This window comes from Ascaphus truei, chromosome 13 (assembly GCF_040206685.1).
Source record: "Ascaphus truei isolate aAscTru1 chromosome 13, aAscTru1.hap1, whole genome shotgun sequence".
NCBI classification, from domain to species: Eukaryota; Metazoa; Chordata; class Amphibia; order Anura; family Ascaphidae; genus Ascaphus; species Ascaphus truei.
In genome coordinates, this window is record NC_134495.1 from 3,126,528 (window position 1) to 3,146,806 (window position 20,279).

General features: G+C 42.5%; 1 protein-coding gene across 3 annotated transcripts in view; it reads left to right on the top strand.

The window, feature by feature from the left end:
- KSR2 (kinase suppressor of ras 2) overlaps nucleotides 1-20,279 on the top strand; it is a 329,003-nt gene that overhangs the window by 243,633 nt on the left and 65,091 nt on the right. For all 3 annotated transcript variants that reach the window (XM_075568096.1, XM_075568097.1, XM_075568098.1), the window contains 3 exons: nucleotides 9,845-10,013; nucleotides 12,346-12,432; nucleotides 13,789-13,855. In XM_075568096.1, coding sequence (XP_075424211.1) covers nucleotides 9,845-10,013; nucleotides 12,346-12,432; nucleotides 13,789-13,855 — 323 coding nt within the window. The remainder of the gene's footprint in view (nucleotides 1-9,844; nucleotides 10,014-12,345; nucleotides 12,433-13,788; nucleotides 13,856-20,279) is intronic.

Below are 20,279 nucleotides of genomic sequence, written 5' to 3' on the forward strand. Positions count from 1 at the left end.
TAATTATAGGGTTTCTCAATAAAAAAAAGGTTAAAAAACACTGTTCTAGGTGCTCAAGGTGCAAAAATACCCCAATTGGAATCAATATATTTGTTGGTAGGGGTGGTGCAAGGGGTCACAAAGATAGAAAGAAAAGTCCCCCAAATCATGCACTATTCATTACAATTTAATGACAGTATTCAAAAAGTACGAAAATACATATTAAAAAATGTTATACAAGGTTTAAAAACATACACAATAAAAAATGAGGGGAGCAGAAAAGAGAGGAAAAGTGAGAACAATTCCCCTGGGGAAACCTCATTGTGATGGGCAGAAATGGGCAGAAATGTGCATAGAGGAATTATCCCACTTCAGTAATGTTCAGGTTTGTAAACCTCAGGTACTGTTTGGACCCTTATACATTAGGAAAGAGATCTCACGGTGTGTCCAAACTTCATTGCATACGGCATTCATTCTGAGCATTGCGCACACAGTGAGATACATTTGTCACAGCGCTTAATCTCATCACACATATTAGAGCAGGGATATCAAACTCAGTCCTCAAGTGCTACCAACAGGCCAGGTTTTATAGATATCCCTGCTTCAGCACAGGTGGCTCAATCAATGGCACTGATTGAAAACCCATAATAAATGTCAGCGCACACTGACCGGCGTAATTAGCGGACACTATTATAATGATGATAGTGACTCGAGTGTATAGTCCTGTGGCTCTACTGGGCAATCTGTAGCCTCCCGGTGCATCTCTCCTCTGCCAAAAGCCAGTCCCCTTGCTCCGCTGTGGATGACCACCAGATTTCGACCCGACGACCCGACCATTTTCACTCAAACAACGCTTCTTTCGGGAGAAAGTAGGGAGTAAACCGGGCTCCATTCAGTAACCCTCTGCGATATCCGGATGTCTCACTGAATTAGACAAATACATGTAATAAAAGATAAAGACAGCAATATATGTACATTAGTTATAAAAAGGCTGTGAATGCAAATCCTTTGTTTAATCCCTTTTGTGTCTGTGATTCCTGTATTGGAATAGACCATGTCAGAACAGGGATCATAGGAGGTGATACAGATAACTGGCTATCAAGGAATCCAAATGTATTTATTATCTAGGAGCTCAGACCCCAAACGGACCAAACTAAGGATTTGCATTCACAGCCTTTTTATAAGTGATTTAATCCATGGTCCTAGTCCTCACGCACACATCTTTATGCAACGTTGTCCTTCCATACATCTCACTCCGCCATGTCCTGCACACTTTGCATCCTACTGTTCCTGTCCCTCATAACCTCCCCTCACTCTCACCTGCAAGACATTTTACAGGCTAGCAATCCCCCAACATCAGAGTCTCCCCCACCCTTCACACATCTAAAGATGCCCTGCAGAGTGCAAACTCACATCATCAACGAACCTCTCCCACTATCCACACCCCTTATCTCCCTGCTCTGCATGATAACTTGCCCGATACCTCTCCCGCTGCCTTGAGAACCACAGCAATCTCTTTCCTGAACTCTACCTTGTGGTTTCCCTTACTTATTCTCTATATGTTTTATTGTCTTGCAAACCCGTATTGTACTGATTTGCAGAATATACTGGCATCCTATAAGTAAATTATAGTAATAATAAAATATATAACAGGACAAGGAAATTATAGCAAAATCTGCTATGGAGCAGCACTGCAGAACGCTCCTATTCAGACTAGAGCAGAAAACAAACGTCATATGGACATGTCCCGGTGAAAGGACAGGGCTGGCATAGATGTTAATGTGTTCTTACAGATGTTTGCAGTCATGGACAAACGCATATGGGTAAAGACATGCACAGTCACAGACACACCACAGATAACAGGAAAGCATTGCACTGATTACATTACAATGATTTGTTCTGTGCCAGTCATGATAATTACTGCATGCCCTTCTCATTTATAATGTAAGTCCCGTATCAGGCTCGTTCCTTTTCCTTTGTGCCTTTTTCGGAAATCCTGAGAGTTAAGATCCCTTCAGAAGGTATTACATTATACTCCGCAGGCCGCCAGTGGAAGAGCCCGGATCTAGTTTATATCCAGCTGCAGTATATATCTTTATCTCGCATATCTATTTCTATCTATTGTATTTATCAATTCATCTTCTATCACCCTATTTATTTCTATTGTTCTATCTGTATGTGTGTATATATATGTATATATGTGTTTGTGTGTATGTGTATCTCACTCTCTTTAGTAAAAAGAATCTGGTTAATTGTTTTTATTAGCTTTAATACTGGAATAAGCAGGATTTTCTTCTTTCGCTTACATTTAAATGCGAACTAAAAGCAATTAAAAAAATGGTTTAATGCTTCAAATACAAGAATTAAAACACAGCTCTGCAATCAGATGGCAGGACACTGGTTCTCACCATCCAGGGCTAATGTCTATATCCCCCCTACACAGGAATTACAGCCTCCCCCTCGGTGCTCCCCCATGGCACAGGGAATAGTCATGTAACCAGGTGTCAGAATAATGTCTCTCGGATAATAGGATAATTGTACTTTATCCGCTGCTGTATTAGAGGGAGATAATCCCTGTATAAAAGAGTGTATTGATGGCCCCTCTAATATTGAAAGGCTTGGGTGTGAGATTATACTGTATATGTTTATATATTTGCCTATCACTTACGCGGTAATAAGGTGCATTGAAGAGGCCCTTTTAAAGTTGCCATCTCTGCTGCTGCTCGGTGCCACATGCAGTAGTTCTAGCACAATAATAGCACAATAATGAACATGAATCGACATTACCATTTAGTCATGCTGAAGAGTGCCGTTTCTATCTGAGCTCTGCCCAGCATATTCAGCTTTATGGGAGCGTCACAGATGATCGAACGGGAACAGATGGGACAAATTGTTCCAGGCTCTGAAACTCTCCGCTCCGTTTCCTCTCTTTCTCTGTTTTACTTTTCCTTGGTAATGTTGGCATTTCCCAGCCCGGGATCTGAACGCATCGCACGCCTCATACTCGCTGGGCCATAAGTGAGAGAGGATGAGAAGCGTCAGAGGTCTGAGGTCCTGAGGTCCTGTGGGATGTGTGTACTTTAGGTCTAGCTTTATTACTATTTGGGCTTTGCAAATGGTCCGCAGGACCTCTGAAGACCACCAATTGCAGACAGAAGCCACAGATAGACCCGTGGTACTGTTTTTGTGTACACCATATTGATTTATGAGCAACAATAACACCTTTTGATAGCCAATACATGCTACGGGTAACTGTTTAGGCTACATTGGGGGCTACAGATATACCGTGCCAAAGTTAAAACTACCGCGGCACTCTCCGACCGTGGGGAAAACTTCCCACGGAGTAAGATCGCGCTGCTTCACCTTCTTCGGAGCCAACATACTTTTTTGTTTTGCACTCAGCGGAAGGCAGTCGGTCTCCCGGCTGCAAAACGGGGGCAAGACTAGAGCGTGTCCTAGTGTGCAATATCATTTTTGGCATTGATAAAAGGGGAGCCGTTGTTATGCAGCTGGGATACTTTGCTGTGCAGGGGCTATGTGTAAAGAATAGTGGTTTTCAAGAACAAATTGAAAGAGTGACCTTACGTCAAAAATATCAAGATCGCACCTAAAATTATTAGCAGCATATGTTGGTGTCATTATTCGGGTGATTACATTTGTTGCACGTTTCCTTATTCTTTGTATGGTGAGCGTCATGTTTATACATATGACCACAGTAACAATTGTTTGCATCTACGTGCATTGGTCTTACGCCAAGAAACACCCGATGGACAGTTTTGACGCAGAAAGGTGGCGCTTGCTTGAAGTATATATACGCCACCGTGAATACTAGGGAGGGGGAGGAGCAAGAAACAGATAATTAACTAAATAGAATAGGGATGGAGACATAGCAAGTGGTCATGGAGGTAGAATAGGGGCTAGTTGGAGTTTGGTAAGCAGGGAGACACCCATATTAAATACAGATAATACTAGATAACTTCTAAAGACTAAACACAATTAATTTCACCAGCAACAATATTGGTATCACTGGTGATATTCGTATTCATGCAACCGATCTTTTGGGATTGCATATACTTTGTTTGGTTCACAGATCTAATTTTAAAGTTGTTTCTATTTTTGATATCTTAATAAAGTAAATTTTTTAACAGGCTATCAAGTTCGCATCACTAAGGCTTAGTTATACAGTAATTTGTTAAGTCTGTTGTGCACCATCCAAAGGGATCTTTCCATACGGGAAGTGTTCATAGGACACAGCCAATTTTTTCTATTATAGCATAACATGGTCTTATTTGAAATAAATGATAAAAAAAAATATTACTTGGGTTCAACAAAGCCTTAAAATTTAAGAAAAACAGATTTTAATTAACCGAGGACTTAGCTGCAAGGAATAAATTGGGATGATGTTTTTGCAGGGAAAAATGTGGAAAATAAATGGTCAGTCTTTAAAACATTGTTAGAAAAGTACACGTATGTATCAGTGTATACCCTTTGGTAATAAGTATAAAATAAATAAGTCTAAACCAATGTGGCTAAATAAACAGGTAGGGGAGGAAATGGACAAGAAGAGGAAGGCGTTTAGATTCTTAAAGTCAGAAGGGACGGAGACATCGTATCAGAATTATAAGGAATGTAACAAAAATTGCAAAAGGGCAATTAAATTAGCAAAAATGGATAATGAAAAAAGGATTGCAATAGAAAGTAAGATCAACCCTAAAAAGTTACATAAGTACCTTAATAACAAAAACATTAGAAAATAAAATATAGGACCCTTTCAGTGTGAGATGGGCAGGCAAATTATTGCAAAGGGAAAAGCAGAGGTATTAAACACATTCTTTGCCTCTGTGTTTACCAGGGAAGAATAAATGGCAATAGCAATGTCGCAGGACGAAGCCACAACCTCCATATTAACGAACAATTGGTTAACTGAGGAAGAAGTTCATAAGCGGCTTGATAAAATGAAAGTAAATAAGGCACCTGGCCCCGATGGCATACGTCCAAGAGTTCTTAAGGAGCTAAATTCAGTAATAGCCAAACCATTACATTTAATATTCAAGGACTCCATTTCCACAGGCTCAGTACCAGAATATTGGCGTAAAGCAGACATGGTGCTACTGTATGTAACGGATTTTCTGGCCTGGCCTGACCCACCCAATCTCACATTGGCCCCAGTGGTCTAACCAGTCCCCATTACATGGTAGTGTCTGGTGGTGCACCTGTTGGCAGCAGGACTCCTGAGTCTCCCGCATGATGTTGTGTGGGGAATGCCAACCCAGACAGGCAGCTGAGGTAGTGGGCTTGAGTCCTACCTATATCCAGTGCAGCGCCTCCACCTCATCAGGATCCCTGCGTCCGCAAGGGGATGGTTCTGATGAGGATCTCCTCAGTGGGGCCTTCCTCTGCAGAGTAATTCCACACTCACACATGAGGGTGTCTTTAATCAAGGTCATCTTTATTGTTGCTTGGTGTATGGGCCAGCTGCCCCTTGCAGTGGTTAGCTCAGCCGCACATCTTGCCGTGCTGTCCTAGAAAGGTACGCCCGCCCAATGGAGTGGGATCCCCTCTCCCCTCAGGAAGATCACCCCTGTGCCAGGTCCCTGGACACAGTGTGGCCTTGTCAGGCTTGATGCTACTTGACGTAGAAACGGGCCACTAGTTACTGCACTAGTGGGCCCTTCACTCACAAGTCTCAATCCAGACTTATTCCTTCCTCCAACCACTAAGGGCTGGGACCCGCTGCGCCCGGCGGCGCGGGTGGCCACACGAGAGTTCCCCACCAGCAGGGGAATCCTCCCGAGCCGGTCCCGGTCCCCCCTCGCGGCACAGCTCACTACACGCTGTGACGCGTCAGCCGCCAGGGGATTCAAGAGAATTGTAATCCCTAGCGTCGACGCGTCACGTGGTGTGGCTGTGAGCCAATGAGGAGGGGAGGCTTCGGGAGGAGGGGAGGCTTCGGGGAGCGGGGAGAGTGGGAGGGAAAGCAGCGTGAGTGCCTGTCTGTGCCTTTGTGTGTGTGTGTGCCTGCCTGTGTGTGTGTGTGTGTGTGCATGAGTGTGTGTGTGTGTGTGAGCGCATGAGTGTCAGCGTGTGAGTTAGTCTCCTGCTGCAGCCGGATTCAGTGTCCCTCTCCCAGTGCTGTCTGTACAAGCCCAGCCGATCACACACCTAGGGCAGCCCGCAGCAGCTCCCTGCTGCAGCCCGAGCCCGTGGAGTGGGGAGGGGGGGTAGCGGGTCCCTCCGCTTAAACCACGCCCCCCGCTTAAACCACGCCCCCTGCTTAAACCACACCCCCTCCCACTCCAGCCCCGGCTCCCGCTCCCTACAGACCGCATATCGCGGTCTGTGTCTGTCAGCGCCCCGCCTGTCTGCAGTGTTGGCGCGCTGACGGAGGGAGCGGGGCCTTAGCCTAACTTTTGGCAGTGCTGTGCCTTATATACTTCAGAAACTGGCACAGCTCTGATGTCACTAACGATGGACTCAGAGTATGCAGCCACTCCCCTCCATGTATATGACACCTCACCAGGGTGTGAGGGCAAACCTCCATGATTACTGCTGGCAACCCTGTAACTTACCAGGCTTACTGCCAGCAGGAGAGGAAACTGTAGGCCATTTTACAGCATGGCTACATGTATATTTTGAAAGGGAGCTAGATCAGAACCGGGGAATTACAGACCTGTAAGCCTAACATCAATAGTGGGAAAGCTACTTGAAGATTTAGTATGGGATAATATTCAGGAATACCTAATGGAAAACAAAATTATTAGTAATAGTCAGCATGGATTTATGAAGGATAGATCTTGTCAAACTAACCTTATTCGTTTCTTTGTGGGAGTAAGTAGGAATTTAGACCAGGGTAATGCAGTTGATGTGGTCTACTTCGATTTTGCAAAGGCTTTTGATACGGTTCCACACAAGAGGTTAGTGTACAAAATAAAGCAAATTGGACTCAGTAAAAATATTTGCATTTGCATTGAAAACTGGTTAAAGGACAGACAACAGAGAGTTTTAATAAATTGAACTTTTTTAGGTTGGGCTAAAGTTGTGAATGGAGTACCTCAGGGATCGGTACTGGGACCCCTGCTTTTTAACTTGTTTATTAATGACCTTGAGGTTGGGATGGAGAGCAAAGTCTCCGTCTTTGCTGATGACACTAAATTGTGTAAGGTAGTAGAATCAGAGCAGGATGTAATTTCTCTCCAGAAGGACTTGGATAGACTGGAAACGTGGGCAGGTAAATGGAAGATGAGGTTTAATACAGATACATGTAAGGTTATGCATTTGGGAAGCAAGAATAAACAGGCAATTAAAAATTAAATGAGGATAAATTATGAGAATCCTTGATGGATGAGGATTTAGGAGTGCTTGTAGACAGCAGGTTTAGCAATAATCCCCAAAGTCATGCAGTAGCTGCAAAGGCAAATGAGATCTTATCTTGCATTAAACGGGCAATGGATGGAAGGGAAGAAAACAGAATTATACCCCTCTATAAAGCATTAGTAAGACCACACTTTGAATATGGAGTACAATTTTGGGAACCACCCCATAGAAAATACATTATGGAACTAGAAAAACTGCTGAGAAGAGCCAAATTAATAACGGGATGGATAATCTAATTTATGACAAAAGAGGCTAGCTAAATTAGATTTGTTTGGGGACAATACAAGGAGCTTTCAAAAGAACTATTCATCCCACGGGCAGTACAAAGGACTCGGGGTCATCCCTTAAGGTTGGAGGAAAGGAGATTTCACCAGCAACAAAGGAAAGGGTTCTTTACAGTAAGGGCAGTTACAATGTGGAATTCATTACCCATGGAGACTGTGATGGCAGATACAATAGATTTGTTAAAAAAAAGGTTGGCTATCTTTTTAGAAAGGAAAGGTATACAGGGATATACCAAATAAGTATACATGGGAAGGATGTTGATACAGGGAGTAATCTGATTATCAATATTTGGAGTCAGAAATTATTTTATTTTTCCTTTTATGAGATATAATTAGATGATATTTCACTGGGATTTTTTGTTTGCCTTCCTCTGGATCAATAAGTAAGTATAGATATAGGATAAAGAATCTGTCGTCTGAATTTAGCATAGGTTGAACTTGATGGACGTATGTCTTTTTTCAGCCTCATCTAGTATGTAACTATGTAACTATGTAACTATGTAACATCCAAACTCTGCCTCTAACTTCACCCCCTGGTGTAATTTTTTCTTTTGTGAAATAAAGTTGGAGCACAAAGACGCACTAACTCGCTATTTTTCAGTCTTACAACTAAATCACGTATAACTTTATACCTAGATTTATAAAAGAATAATGTACCATGGGATACAATAGAAGTTTTGGCATTGATACATTTAGTGCACCTTTTTGCTCCAGTTTTGCAGCGGGGCGAGTTTAATACCATGGGGTTTATGTATGAAAGCAAAAGTGGTGCAAAAGAAACGTCCACATATATCAAATGGCTTATATCCATTTCCTTTGATGCACATGGGCCAGATTCTGTGGCCCGGAAGTGCACCGGTTTTGCCTGGATACTTAGGGGGTTCAAAGACTCCCAGCAGCAAAACCAGGGGGAAACCCAGACAAAACCACTGCCCCAGGTTTATCAGAAGGAAACTGTCCCATATACTGTTATACCACGAGAGACTTGTATACATGCCCCATAGGAGTCATTATTGTGTATGCCCAAGGCAATGACGTTTTCCCTAAATAACATCTGACTGTTTAAATGGCCAGTTTCTGCTACAGTGCTTCCCGAATTGTGTAAAGAGATCGGTGGGTAGTGCGCAGAGAGATAGTGCTGAGGGGAGATGGGGCCAATTGTTCCTTCGAAATAGCTGCCCGACTTGGCTCGTGAGCCATCTGGTAGCCGTCTCTTCCCAGATGGCATGTAGGGATGTCAGGCACCTGTGCATCTCTACATACAAAACTCCCCCAAGACAAAACCAAGAGTAAAAATACATTGTGCATTGAAGGGGGAGAAGGAACATCAGAAGAAATTGACAATGTGTGTGAGAGAGGGATAAAGAGATTAGCAGATGGGTGAAGATGTTAGGAAGGGGAAATTGCATAGTTTATCAGCACAAAATGGAAATACAGTCGAATGGGGATTTTCAGCCTTCTCAAGCCCAACTTTTTACTTATCCAATTATTTTATTTATTTTTTTAAATGGTTTTACCACGAAAAATACATCAAGACATACATTATTCCCCACTATGTCCTGAGATACACAGCAGATAAGAAGTACGTTTAATGCAGAGATCCTATTTTCTGTCAGAGATTTTAAGGGAATTGGGTAGTCCATTCCAGAAGCGAAGGACCCGGTGAGAATAGTCTCCTTTATGTTTAACCGTTGGGGCAGGAGGCAGAGATTGGGAGGGATGGTCTTAGTTGATAGGGCAGTTTATCTAGGGGTTTCTCGAAGAAGGAAAATGAAAAGTGAACATTGCATCTGGACTCCAGCTGGATTTTGCTGAAAGAGCATAAATGAAATATCCCAGATGTAGTTATTGTAATGTACTGTAATTACGTACATAGCATGGGGTCTGTGTATCAGGGCAAACCTCGAGCAATTCTGGGGGGTGGAGAGGAAACCACAAAATGTTTCAAAAAATAAAATCCTATTGATTTTTGTGGGACTTTTTTCTTTGATGCATATGCTGCAGTTAATTTGCCCAATAATTGCTCCCCTTTTGCCTTGGTACATGAACATCAATGCTGTTAAGTCTGTTTTGCTTGTATTGCACTGTGGGAATGGCCCCAATTACAATGGGAAGTTGCTCTACTTTATAAAGCCGCAGTTCTATGTGTTTTCTAGTTTGTCTCCTCTCCTCGGCTTCCCAATGTGTTATCTCTTTTGTTTCCTTAGGACCACATTCCAGTGCCCTACCAGCCAGATTCCAGCAGCAACCCTTCCTCTACGACATCCTCCACACCGTCCTCACCTGCTCCTCCGCTTCCCCCCAGCGCCACCCCACCCTCTCCTCTCCACCCATCCCCACAATGCACCCGCCAACAGAAGCCGTTCAACTTACCAGGTACCAAAAACTTACCTGGAATAGGCACGGAAAGTCACTGAAGGGGTTAACTCTTCCTGCTAGACATCTCCAACTCCTCCACCCGGGATTACTGATGCTGGGAAAGGGACCTTACAAGTCTGAGTGACGAACAGCATTAACTCTATGACAGGAGGCCATTGGAATTACCAATTAATATTCTAATCATATGTAAATGAAGCACATATATATTAGTTTTCAATCATCTTGGTTATTCCTGTTGTGGCTGACAAGGTCTAGGGAGGTTCATGGACCTATTTAATAATAAGGCCGTTTTGTTGTTCAGTTATCACTGAGAGGCTGTTTCATGCTATATCGCTCAATATCAATGTGTCCAGCGGCATATGTTGCACAGTGCACGCCAGCTTGCACTGCCAGGAGTATGGGAATAGGTACAAGATGCACAAATTATTTAGCATTAGTTCCCATTATTGTTTCGCCTTCTTTCCGCATCAGAAATATCTCTCGGGTCTGATATGCCATAAGCCTCCTAGGATAACGATATGGCTCAAATATAAGAAACAGCAAAATAAAAATGACAAGTAACAATGTCTGTGCACACTTTTGTGCATTGACACACAGAACTCAATGCACATTACGCCTGTAATATAGCAGGCTATGCTGTGAGGGTTATTGCTGTATTTACCCACAAAAATCTATTGTATGCAAAAATAAGGATTATTTGTTATCAAATTTCCTAGCTACGAATACTGTAATGAGCGGAGCGGATTTTAAAATAGACACTAAATGACATTTGAATGAAATGTATCTTCCTGCCCTAGTCACCAGATGCCCCTATAGTACACCCTGTAATACCACGTGCTTTTATCCTATTGTTTCTGTTTGTTTCACACCGCACTGCTTAGACTAAGCTATTTGGGGGAGGTATCAGATGCCATCAACGATGTATACTCTTGTTTAATGAATCTTGTATCTCATACTGTAAGCTGCTCAGTACCGGAACTAGGCACTAAAGGAGTTTTGGAGCAAAATTGCAGCAATGCGTATCATTTTCATCTGGCATCTCTGTACAGATGTAGCAAGACTTACTGTTTTCGGCACCGGGTAAGCCGCGGGACCGTAACCGCGTCTGCCGCGGGACCGTAACCGCGTCTGCCGCGGGACCGTAACCGCGTCTGCCGCGGGACCGTAACCGCGTCTGCTGCGGGACCGTAACCGCGTCTGCCGCGGGACCGTAACCGCGTCTGCCTTGTTGCCGGACAATTATTTCTGGGGAGTGTCCGATCTGGAAGTATGGAACCCCTGCATCTCTGTGCGTCTCTTTTCCCCCCTTCAATCTGCATCAAATAATCTACAAAGTTTAAAGTACCGTGACTTTCTGGTCTTTAATAATATGCACAAGATATCAGAAACTGTTCCCTAATGTACATTTGAAGCAGCGATGCACAGAAAAATGTCAAAACAAACTTTCTCTGCCCTACAATTTCCTCAGTACATAACCCCCTACATATTTACCACTATATGGGTACAGTATACACTATAGAGTATAGGTATATAGTGATAATCCTCATACTAATAAGGACTGAGTGGGACAGAGCTTGAAGTCATAATGGATAATTTATTAATACTATAGTTTAAGAAGTTTGTCCATTTTACCCTTAAAAATTATCTTTCAACTTTGTCCTGGAATAAGAATGAAGAAAGCTAAGAAGTGTGTGCTGCTTTGTAGACACAATACCAGATGGTAAAAAAACATCCAAACTCCGATCTTAAGCAAAAAAACAACCTGATTGGTTGAGCGGGCTGCACCTCCTCTTAGGGAATCGGTTGAATTCTCGTTAAAGAGCAAAAGAGCTGGAAGACTCTGGGGTTAAAGTTTGGAAGGCAGAAGAATGGAAAGCATGTTCATCATGCAAGACGAAAAGGCAGGTGACACTGGATGGAATTGAGGTGGACACTGAAATCAGAAACAAGTAATATATGTCTAAATGAGCACAGTTTAACATTCAAGGATCTGAATGACATCTTGGACTTCTAGACCAAATCATGAAGATTCCACATTAAATTCTTTATCGATGACTCAAATGCCAAAGGTATTAGAGACCTGAGAGATGTGGGTGTAGCTACTTGGTGATTCGAGAGATAAGAAAAATAAGCAGGTACAATAGACAGTAGGGTTAGGAGTGGTCATAATAGCTCAGTGCAGTTTCACATTAGAATCCTCGTACTGGAAATTACAAGAAAATGGCGAGCATGTGGCACCATGATGAAGACAGAGGTTCTAGACTACTGTATGTATGTTGATTGCTTTTTTTTTTTTTTTTTTTTTTACATGTGCCTTCTATTCTTCAAGGATCCAACAGCACCTCCCACCCATGTACCTCATCTCTGCTGCAGGGATCCCATTACTACAAATATAAACAGCAGTTCATATTCCCAGGTAAAACCTAGGGTATCTCCCAATAATGTACAGTTGGGAAACTCCGTTTTTGTTTCATCGTTAAGGTGTACAATTGACATCACAATTATGGGGATTTGGGGCAGGCTGGGGTGCTGGAGTGGCCAGCAATGGGATTAAACATGCGATCTGGCTCTGTGGCTTTGATGCCCCTCATCCTTTTGATTAAATATTTGACTAGTATGCCATGAATGCACGATATCAGGTAGTAAAGGACCCTGCTCCTTTCTTTTGATGTCCTGCCTTTATTTGATGTTTAATGTGAGAAAAGTATTCACACTCCTTTTTATTTTATAAGAAACCTCACACTCCTATGTTGCTGTATAATCATCTTTTTCAATCTAGACTTTCTCTCCCCATCTGTTCCATTGGGTCTATCAAGTAAAACAAGGCCCTATATTGACCAAAACAAAAACAAATGGTTGGTACGGATGATTCTTTTATTGTAAGTACTAAAAAGGCTTCATCCTGTTCAGTACCCTTAATACCCATAAATCCCAAAGTAATGGGATTGTGCAGAGGAATAAGTAAAGCAGTAAAGAATCGAGGATATAGAGGGTCGCCTGGGTATCTCTAAAACTGTTATTGATCATAACATAAAAGGGAAAAGGAAGATTATTAGTAGTAGTTGGTAGGTATTAATTACAGTAATAATACACCAAGGAAACGTGTGGAGAGAAATTCCTACTATATCGACCCTTTGTCCTTCTTTATATATAAACAGTTGAACCAATAAAAATAAATAATGCGTCTCTCATATAGTATTGCCCTGCTTTGAAGGTGTATAATCCTGATAACACCGCTCTGGCATTCTGCCCCATTCGTCCCTACACTGCCTGTGTGCGCAGAACGATGGGACAGGCCTGGCACGCGTTTTGCAATTAGAGATACCGAAGTACCAGGGTTCTTCTCTATTCTTTACGGATACCTTTATTCACTAAACTAATGTTTGTAGATGCAAGTTTTCAGATGACTGAGATTATTTTGCTCTTGCTTTTTGGTCCTTTGTCAATTGAGGAATCACACGTTAACCCAGCCGTTTGTTCTATAGTTCCCGACAAATAACTCTCACCTTACCATGTTTCCCTGTCCACCTTTTCTATCTTCTGTTCTTATATCTTTCCTTCAGTAACCGTCCCATGTTATTCTTTCCCCTCTTCCTGGAATTCACTTCTCCGGTTCCTTTTGTACATTTTTACTGTGACCGAGACGCTTATTTGAGTCCACTCTTGCTTGCACTCTCCCTGTTTGCTGTTGCTCTGTACTCTTCTGTTCCGCGCCTTTATTTGCCCCTCTTTTCCAATGCTTGCCTCTCACCTCGCTATTTCTGACTTGCAGATGTTGTGCCTGAAATCCCTACCCGAGCACCCCAAGTTATCCTTCATCCGGTAAACTCCAACCCAGTGTAAGTGCACAAACCCCTTTCCCTTCCAAACGTGTCCCTGTGTGTTCTATCAATCCAATAGGTAGTTGTGAATGAGTTTCAATTGGGCCTATTTATTAAACTGTGATAGTGCCAATGCAACATCGGCTGAAACTAGAATTATCTATGCAGACAAATCGCATAAAAAAGACATCTCATTTGCACTTTTTGTCCAGTTAGTGCATATTTGATGCAATATATGGAAAGTCACAGCCAGATATCTCGCCTCCCAAGGGTAGGCAGATTTGGGCATTGGCTGCAGAGGAGAGGACCCCTGATAGAGATTTCTCTATTTTATGCTTATATTTCCGGGTCACTTTTTTCTCTCTTTCACATGGAAATGACATTATCTCTCCCGGAAATGTTATTATCACAGTTTAATGGCAGAGAACACTATATACTGTATAGCCCTCACAGCCAGCGTGTTGCATGGGCTATCATTATACAGGCAAGCTTCATCATTATTAAATGCAGCCTTCGTTTGATAGGAAAAGTCATCACACACTCGAACATAAATAGTTTTCATACAGGGATTTGTATCCATTTTTGTTTTCACGACACTGGAGATATGTAACTTTATATTGATTCCGTGGGTCAAGACAAAAAATGTATCTAATTATGTATCACAACAGAAAAATAACAGATCACTAACTGATTCTGGCAATGGTTGTGAGATCTCTTCCTGGATCGAGAAAATAGTTGGCATCAGATTCACCAAAGGGCGTTGGCATGTGCGCTAAGTAACGCTTTATTCAATAAAGGAAAAGGTGTTTCATCCCATTTTCCTCCTATGAAAAGTGGACTCTAGTTTTTACTAGCCAGCTAGAATCAATTGAGCATCATATCCATCCCAGCTGTAGATAACACCAGGAAATAATGCTGTGTTACTAAGTCCTACTTTGGCGTAACTGACACGTTTGCACAGTTCTTGTACAGATGTTCTGCTCCCGGACAAATGTGCACTTGTTTTAAATTGTAAGAGCAAAAGCAATAATCTCAAAGTCACAAAAATACAAAACTTTCTTTAGTATTATCTCTTAAAGTCACGACCCAAACTACCCAGCAACCCAGTAATATTTATAGAGAGGGTATTTGTTTCACTGACTTGCTTAGTGAATGGGGCATTAAGGTTTTACCCCCTCTGCATATCCTCCTATATTGTATCCAACCTCTTCTTAAATGTTTCTACTTTACCTTCCTCTCCATTCTCCATAAGCAGCAAACTCCCTGAATTATCTGTCCTTACTGCAGTATAAAGAACCAGCATTCCAGAGAGACTCAGGCCCATATTTACTAAATGGTGCTATTCCATAAGACCCTTTACAGCCCATTCAAAGTATCTTTAAGTGAATAGGCGGTTAAGTGTCTCCAGGCGCTGGAAGGGGTCTCATGGAATAGCGCCGCTCACAAAACCGGGCCTTTGATGGAAGGTTACATGTGTTGACCGAAACATTTGATACCTACAGTATATATAATATAATAATAACCCAGAGTCTGAAAAGCAGCACAAGCCTACCTCATGCCCGGATCTGCTGGCCGTGATGAAAAAGACCATGCGTTACAAGGAGAGATGCTGGAAAGGAATGTGTCATGCATTTTTAAGTCATTATGAGCAAACCCCTGAAATAAACCCTACACTGCTAGCATAGCGTTCTCTGCAGTCAGCTCTTAACTTGGAACTAAAAGGGATTCATTGCCTGTGTTTGTATAATTATCCATAGGCTGTCAGTGTGCACCCATTCCTACACACCCAGAGACTTTTAGGCTTTGAATTCCTCACACACATTGTAATCAGAGCCCATATGTATCTGTGTGTGCTGAATAGTTATCCAGTTCTGCATATCCATCTTCTTGAACTAATGAAAGGAAACATAGCAAACGAGATTTATTGTTTAGCATGAGAGATGAAATAATACCAATCAGATATAAATCAAACCTCCGCCAGGGTGCAGTGTGCACAGCTGTGCGGCAGGGAGAATAAAATACAGCTGTGCGGCAGGGAGAATAAAATACAGCTGTGCGGCAGGGAGAATAAAATACAGCTGTGCGGCAGGGAGAATAAAATACAGCTGTGCGGCAGGGACAATAAAAAACAGCTGTGCGGCAGGGAGAATAAAATACAGCTGTGCGGCAGGGAGAATAAAATACAGCTGTGCGGCAGGGAGAATAAAATACAGCTGTGCGGCAGGGAGAATAAAATACAGCTGTGCGGCAGGGAGAATAAAATACAGCTGTGCGGCAGGGAGAATAAAATACAGCTGTGCGGCAGGGAGAATAAAATACAGCTGTGCGGCAGGGAGAATAAAATACAGCTGTGCGGCAGGGAGAATAAAATACAGTTGTGCGGCAGGGAGAATAAAATACAGCTGTGCGGCAGGGAGAATAAAATACAGCTGTGCGGCAGGGAGAATAAAATACAGCTTTGCGGACAAGGAGAATAAAATACAGCCGTGCGGCAGGGAGAATAAAATACAGCTGTGCGGCAGGGAGAATAAAATACAGCTGTGCGGACAAGGAGAATAAAATACAGCTGTGCGGCAGGGAGAATAAAATACAGCCGTGCGGCAGGGAGAATAAAATACAGCTGTGCGGCAGGGAGAATAAAATACAGCTGTGCGGCAGGGAGAATAAAATACAGCCGTGCGGCAGGGAGAATAAAATACAGCTGTGCGGCAGGGAGAATAAAATACAGCTGTGCGGCAGGGAGAATAAAATACAGCCGTGCGGCAGGGAGGATAAAATACAGCTGTGCGGGAGGGAGAATAAAATACAGCTGTGCGGCAGGGAGAATAAAATACAGCTGTGCGGCAGGGAGAATAAAATACAGCTGTGCGGCAGGGAGAATAAAATACAGCTGTGCGGGAGGGAGAATAAAATACAGCTGTGCGGCAGGGAGAATAAAATACAGCTGTGCGGGAGGGAGAATAAAATACAGCTGTGCGGCAGGGAGAATAAAATACAGCCGTGCGGCAGGGAGAATAAAATACAGCCGTGCGGCAGGGAGAATAAAATACAGCCGTGCGGCAGGGAGAATAAAATACAGCTGTGCGGCAGGGAGAATAAAATACAGCCGTGCGGCAGGGAGAATAAAATACAGCCGTGCGGCAGGGAGAATAAAATACAGCTGTGCGGCAGGGAGAATAAAATACAGCTGTGCGGCAGGGAGAATAAAATACAGCCGTGCGGCAGGGAGAATAAAATACATCTGTGCGGCAGGGAGAATAAAATACAGCTGTGCGGCAGGGAGAATAAAATACAGCCGTGCGGCAGGGAGAATAAAATACAGCTGTGCGGCAGGGAGAATAAAATACAGCTGTGCGGCAGGGAGAATAAAATACAGCCGTGCGGCAGGGAGGATAAAATACAGCCGTGCGGCAGGGAGAATAAAATACAGCTGTGCGGCAGGGAGAATAAAATACAGCTGTGCGGGAGGGAGAATAAAATACAGCTGTGCGGCAGGGAGAATAAAATACAGCTGTGCGGGAGGGAGAATAAAATACAGCTGTGCGGCAGGGAGAATAAAATACAGCTGTGCGGCAGGGAGAATAAAATACAGCTGTGCGGGAGGGAGAATAAAATACAGCTGTGCGGCAGGGAGAATAAAATACAGCTGTGCGGGAGGGAGAATAAAATACAGCTGTGCGGCAGGGAGAATAAAATACAGCTGTGCGGCAGGGAGAATAAAATACAGCTGTGCGGCAGGGAGAATAAAATACAGCTGTGCGGCAGGGAGAATAAAATACAGCCGTGCGGCAGGGAGAATAAAATACAGCTGTGTGGCAGGGACAATAAAATACAGCTGTGCGGGAGGGAGAATAAAATACAGCTGTGCGGCAGGGAGAATAAAATACAGCTGTGCGGCAGGGAGAATAAAATACAGCTGTGCGGCAGGGAGAATAAAATACAGCCGTGCGGCAGGGGGAATAAAATACAGCCGTGCGGCAGGGAGAATAAAATACAGCTGTGCGGCAGGGAGAATAAAATACAGCCGTGCGGCAGGGAGAATAAAATACTGCAGCTCCTGTACTATAATTTTTTTGTTTTTTGCCTGTTTGTGATTATTACTTTTTTTCCCTTTTCTTTTTGTATGAGCAGAGGTGAAGCCCCTGAATGTGTTAGTGTTTTTAACACAGTCATATACTGTGTTTGGGGAACTACGGGGTTGCTTGTGGATAAATGTCCCCATTGCTTTTCGTTGGCATGTTTGCTGCAATTGTCCATTTTTTAAAAAAAATGTTAAAATGGAGAAATAAAACCGTTGCATTTTCATTTGTATTTTTCATTTCTGTCCAATTTTGGTCCCATGTATATAAGATTTTCTGATCTCGACTTGCACACACCGATTTACTCTTTTCTCGTTTTATGAATCACTTCAATAATATATCACGCTTTTCTTTCGCTTTCAAATCCTTATTCAATATGCCGGGAAGACATCTCTCCTTATGTTAATTACATTCATTTAGATGGAGCTAAGCAGTTCCCCAACATGGAGAAGATGGTTATATATATATATATATATTTAAGTGTGGTCCCACTTGGGACAAAGGTGAACCCCTCCCCCCAATGACGTAAATAGAAGTCGAGTACCATCCACCTCCAATTTGGTGGGGCTCCCAATTAGCCCCTAGATGATGAGCGTTAGAATGATGTGGTACTCGGCGAAGCCTGGTAAGGGCCTATTGCATGCTGGGTCCCGTGTTAGGCTCGTCAGGTGGGCAGTGAAAAGGTTCATCTTTACGTTATTTTGTTTACACATATTGCCAGGGCAAGTTTATATAAAGGATTTAAATATAGTTATACATGTCTGATACGTGTGAATGAATCTAGGTTTAACCTACTAAGCATATCACCGCTAAGATTGGTCTTATGTGGGAATCTACTTTTAAAGGGATATATAAATTCTGGCTCCATTGATTCCATCGTAGCTGCCTAACTACATGTGGGACTCCATCCTGTCCTGTGGTGTGGCTTAACGATCCGATAAAATGAGTAGTCACTGTAATATGCCACTTTCAGGCTTTTCCTACAATTATCAGGGTTTCTGGGCACATCTATGCCACCTGGTGAGACTCCCTAAACTATAACTCCCGGTCCCCATGCAAATGGTCTTTTTACTTCAGTTCATTAGAACCTCAAAATAACATTTTTGTGAAACCTTTTTGCTACAGTATCACAGAAAGCCGCAGTTGTGTGTAGCATTCTGTAGCGGGGGATTGGTTCCGATGTCCATGTTAAAGGAACAGTCTCTCTCGCAGGGCGAACATGAACTAAGGATCAGGGCAGGTGTTATAGGTTAAATGGGTTTTATTGGTTAAATGGGTTTTATTGGTTAAATGGGTTTTATTGGTTAAATGGGTTTTATAGGTTAAATGGGTTTTATAGGTTAAATGGGTTTTCTTGGTTAAATGGGTTTTATGGACCCAATTGGCACCTTTAAAAATAAATAAATAGACAAGTATAAGTATTATTTTTTTTACATTTCTATTGCAAATGCTTAGAGGGTTTTTGCAATCTTTATCTAGCCTATTTTGTCGATCAGACTGTTTGTCAGTGGTCAAAGCCACGGGTGAGTTGTTCTTTAATTACAATGTAACTAAGTTAGCAGGACAGATACATATATAAGTAATGGTTATGCTTGAAATCCGCGTTCCTGGGAAAAGCAACAAGTATAAAAAAAAATACATTGAAAGAATACAGAGCGTGAAATGAATATTGCGCATAGAATCACTAGCGGAAGAAAAACCCAATAGGACAGAAACCGGAGCACAGCTAGCCAAAAATGAACTGGTAGAAGCAGATACCAAAGTCGAGATTTATTAAATTAAAAACAAATACATGAAAAAGGTCCTGGCAGATCCTGTAAGGCGTTTCACGCTCAGGGCGCTTTGCCAGAGAATCCCTCGCGGTGTATGTGGGTGTGTACTTTTTCACGTCCTCACGTTTGCGTACGTTGTTTTATTCTTTGTTTGGCGAGCGCAATGCTCAGACAGATCACCGGGTTTGCGTCTAGTTGCAGTTGTCTTTTATGTCAGGAAAAAGTTGACAATTTTGACGCCTTTCTTGCGCACAAAACGTGGTATATGCCGGCAATACGTTTATATATATATATTATTTGCATATTTTATTTCCTTCAAGAATGGGATACATTTCAATCAGACCAGCATGAGTCGCAGATATAGGGCCAGATGTACTAAACTATGCTAAGCCTCAGACCACATTAAGGCACATTTACATACGTGAATCGGTCCTACGGTGAGTAGAAGCTTAGAACACCTTGCTAAATCTAGATATAATTTGTACATAAACTATGTAGCATCCCCAAGCAATTCGTATGTTAATCCTTTTAAAGTTATCATTGCCAGAGAGAGAATTTAGCAGGTGTACATGTGCTTATGTAAAAGAGTGC